This window comes from Opisthorchis viverrini (assembly GCF_000715545.1).
Source record: "Opisthorchis viverrini unplaced genomic scaffold opera_v5_531, whole genome shotgun sequence".
Lineage (NCBI taxonomy): Eukaryota > Metazoa > Platyhelminthes > Trematoda > Opisthorchiida > Opisthorchiidae > Opisthorchis > Opisthorchis viverrini.
In genome coordinates, this window is record NW_008752194.1 from 42,955 (window position 1) to 44,640 (window position 1,686).

General features: G+C 46.8%; 2 protein-coding genes across 2 annotated transcripts in view; one reads left to right on the plus strand and one right to left on the minus strand.

The window, feature by feature from the left end:
- Positions 1-1,686, minus strand: part of T265_15476 (hypothetical protein) — a gene marked incomplete at both ends in the record, with an annotated part of 14,501 nt that overhangs the window by 3,999 nt on the left and 8,816 nt on the right. Inside the window, one exon of the mRNA XM_009178305.1 lies at positions 1,040-1,275. Coding sequence (XP_009176569.1) covers positions 1,040-1,275 — 236 coding nt within the window. The remainder of the gene's footprint in view (positions 1-1,039; positions 1,276-1,686) is intronic.
- T265_11609 (hypothetical protein) overlaps positions 1-1,686 on the plus strand; it is a gene marked incomplete at both ends in the record, with an annotated part of 7,506 nt that overhangs the window by 1,475 nt on the left and 4,345 nt on the right. The window lies entirely within an intron of this gene.

Consider the following 1,686-nt stretch of genomic DNA (forward strand, 5'->3'; position numbering starts at 1 on the left):
GATATGGCTGCCAACCGATGTCAGTGGCGTTCTTGTTGTCAGTTTCTATCCAGATTGCCTGAGTGAATATCTGGAGGTGTGGGCACCTCGGAATGATTGTGGTAAGCTAGCACTAAGTCCCTCCCCCGTCCACCTTTACTTTTTTCTTTACAATAAGGCTTTCAAATAAATCATGGTTGTACGGCAGTGAAGCATCGGCTTTGAACACTGATGTCATGCTGTCAATGATGATGATGATGATGATCACCTATAACACCGCCCCGGTGCCTAGTTACCATGCTACCTGAAAGGATGAGGGCTGAGATACTGCCAGGCTGCCCAAGCCTACACAGGATCAGTCCAGATGAAGATCCAAGCATAAGGATATAGTGCTCTTACACAAATCAAGGTAGGGAGTTTAAGATATGGGCTTCGAACTAACAAAACGTGAGTTTTCTAACTTGAACTTGAAATTTCAAAAGGTCTTCTAGGTGTCCCAGTGGATTTCAGCCTCGAATCAGCCGAACTTGTGCCATTGGACAACTGTCCGTAAACGGGGACGATTCACTTGTCAGTTATTATCAGATAGATTGATGGTGGTGTGAGGATACTTAGTAGTTTATTTCAATCGAGATTTCCTCCTGTCAATCACGTCGATCCATACTGAAAAACCGAGAAGCACTGCAGGGCTGTTTCATCCTTATCGAGGAATCAGAAGCAATGAGGATTTCTCGATTAGTAAAGGAAACTCGGGCCCGGGATCTCCGGGCTAGTAGTTTACACGCCTAACCGTTCGGCCACTCACGGTTGATCAGCACTGTGATTAACCCGCACTTGTTCAGTATATGGCGACACTCGTCTTTAAACGGCATAACTTGGTTACGTACTGACAGGCTCATCGGGTGACGACCTATCAGATGCGAGTTTCACGCGTCTTGTGAAAGTATTCTTCCTCCGAGCTATTTATAGACCAATGGTAAAAAGAGATTTGGTAAACGTTTTAATCGCTATTTAAAAAGACCTAATAAACTAGGGAAACTGACACCACCAGAGCACCTACCAGGAGCAGACGTCGGATGAGCTTTCTCGCCTGCGGCAGTCGGCTTCTTTGCTATCTGCTTTCGAGTAGGACGAGTTGTGGCGACAAGAAAACGCCGCACGAATAGGTAAGAAACGACCAGGCAGCAAAACAGCAGAGCCCAACAAGCCGCATAAATACCAAGGCGCCCATATTCCGTGGCAAACTGTAACATCGGGTAGGGGTAGATTTTGTGCGTGCGGATCAAATGTTCTGCGCTAAAAAGGAAGGATAAAATTATCACGACGGTGAGATCATTTACAAAACCACACCCTTCAACTGTAAAACGAGTTAGATACAGCACAAGTGCAAGGTGGATGTTGATTCCGCCTGCAAATCAACGGTGACCAGACCAGCCTTTCCTTGTTTCCTGACTACTCATGAGTAACGTGACTCGCATCTGTTTATTATGACACCGTTTCGTTTCTTTGCTCGTTTTCCCCTGTCTCGTCCCGGCTTAAGGTCTGCTTATGCCTCAGTAACTGATGTCAATACTTAATTTGCCCGTCCGTCATTGCTTGCAAGTTCGTCTGGATTGCACCTATTCACGAGCGTCCACTCCGACCGGGTATCGAACCCAGAGTCTGCGGACAGCAGGCGAACGCGTCACCGACTACACCAATCGGACA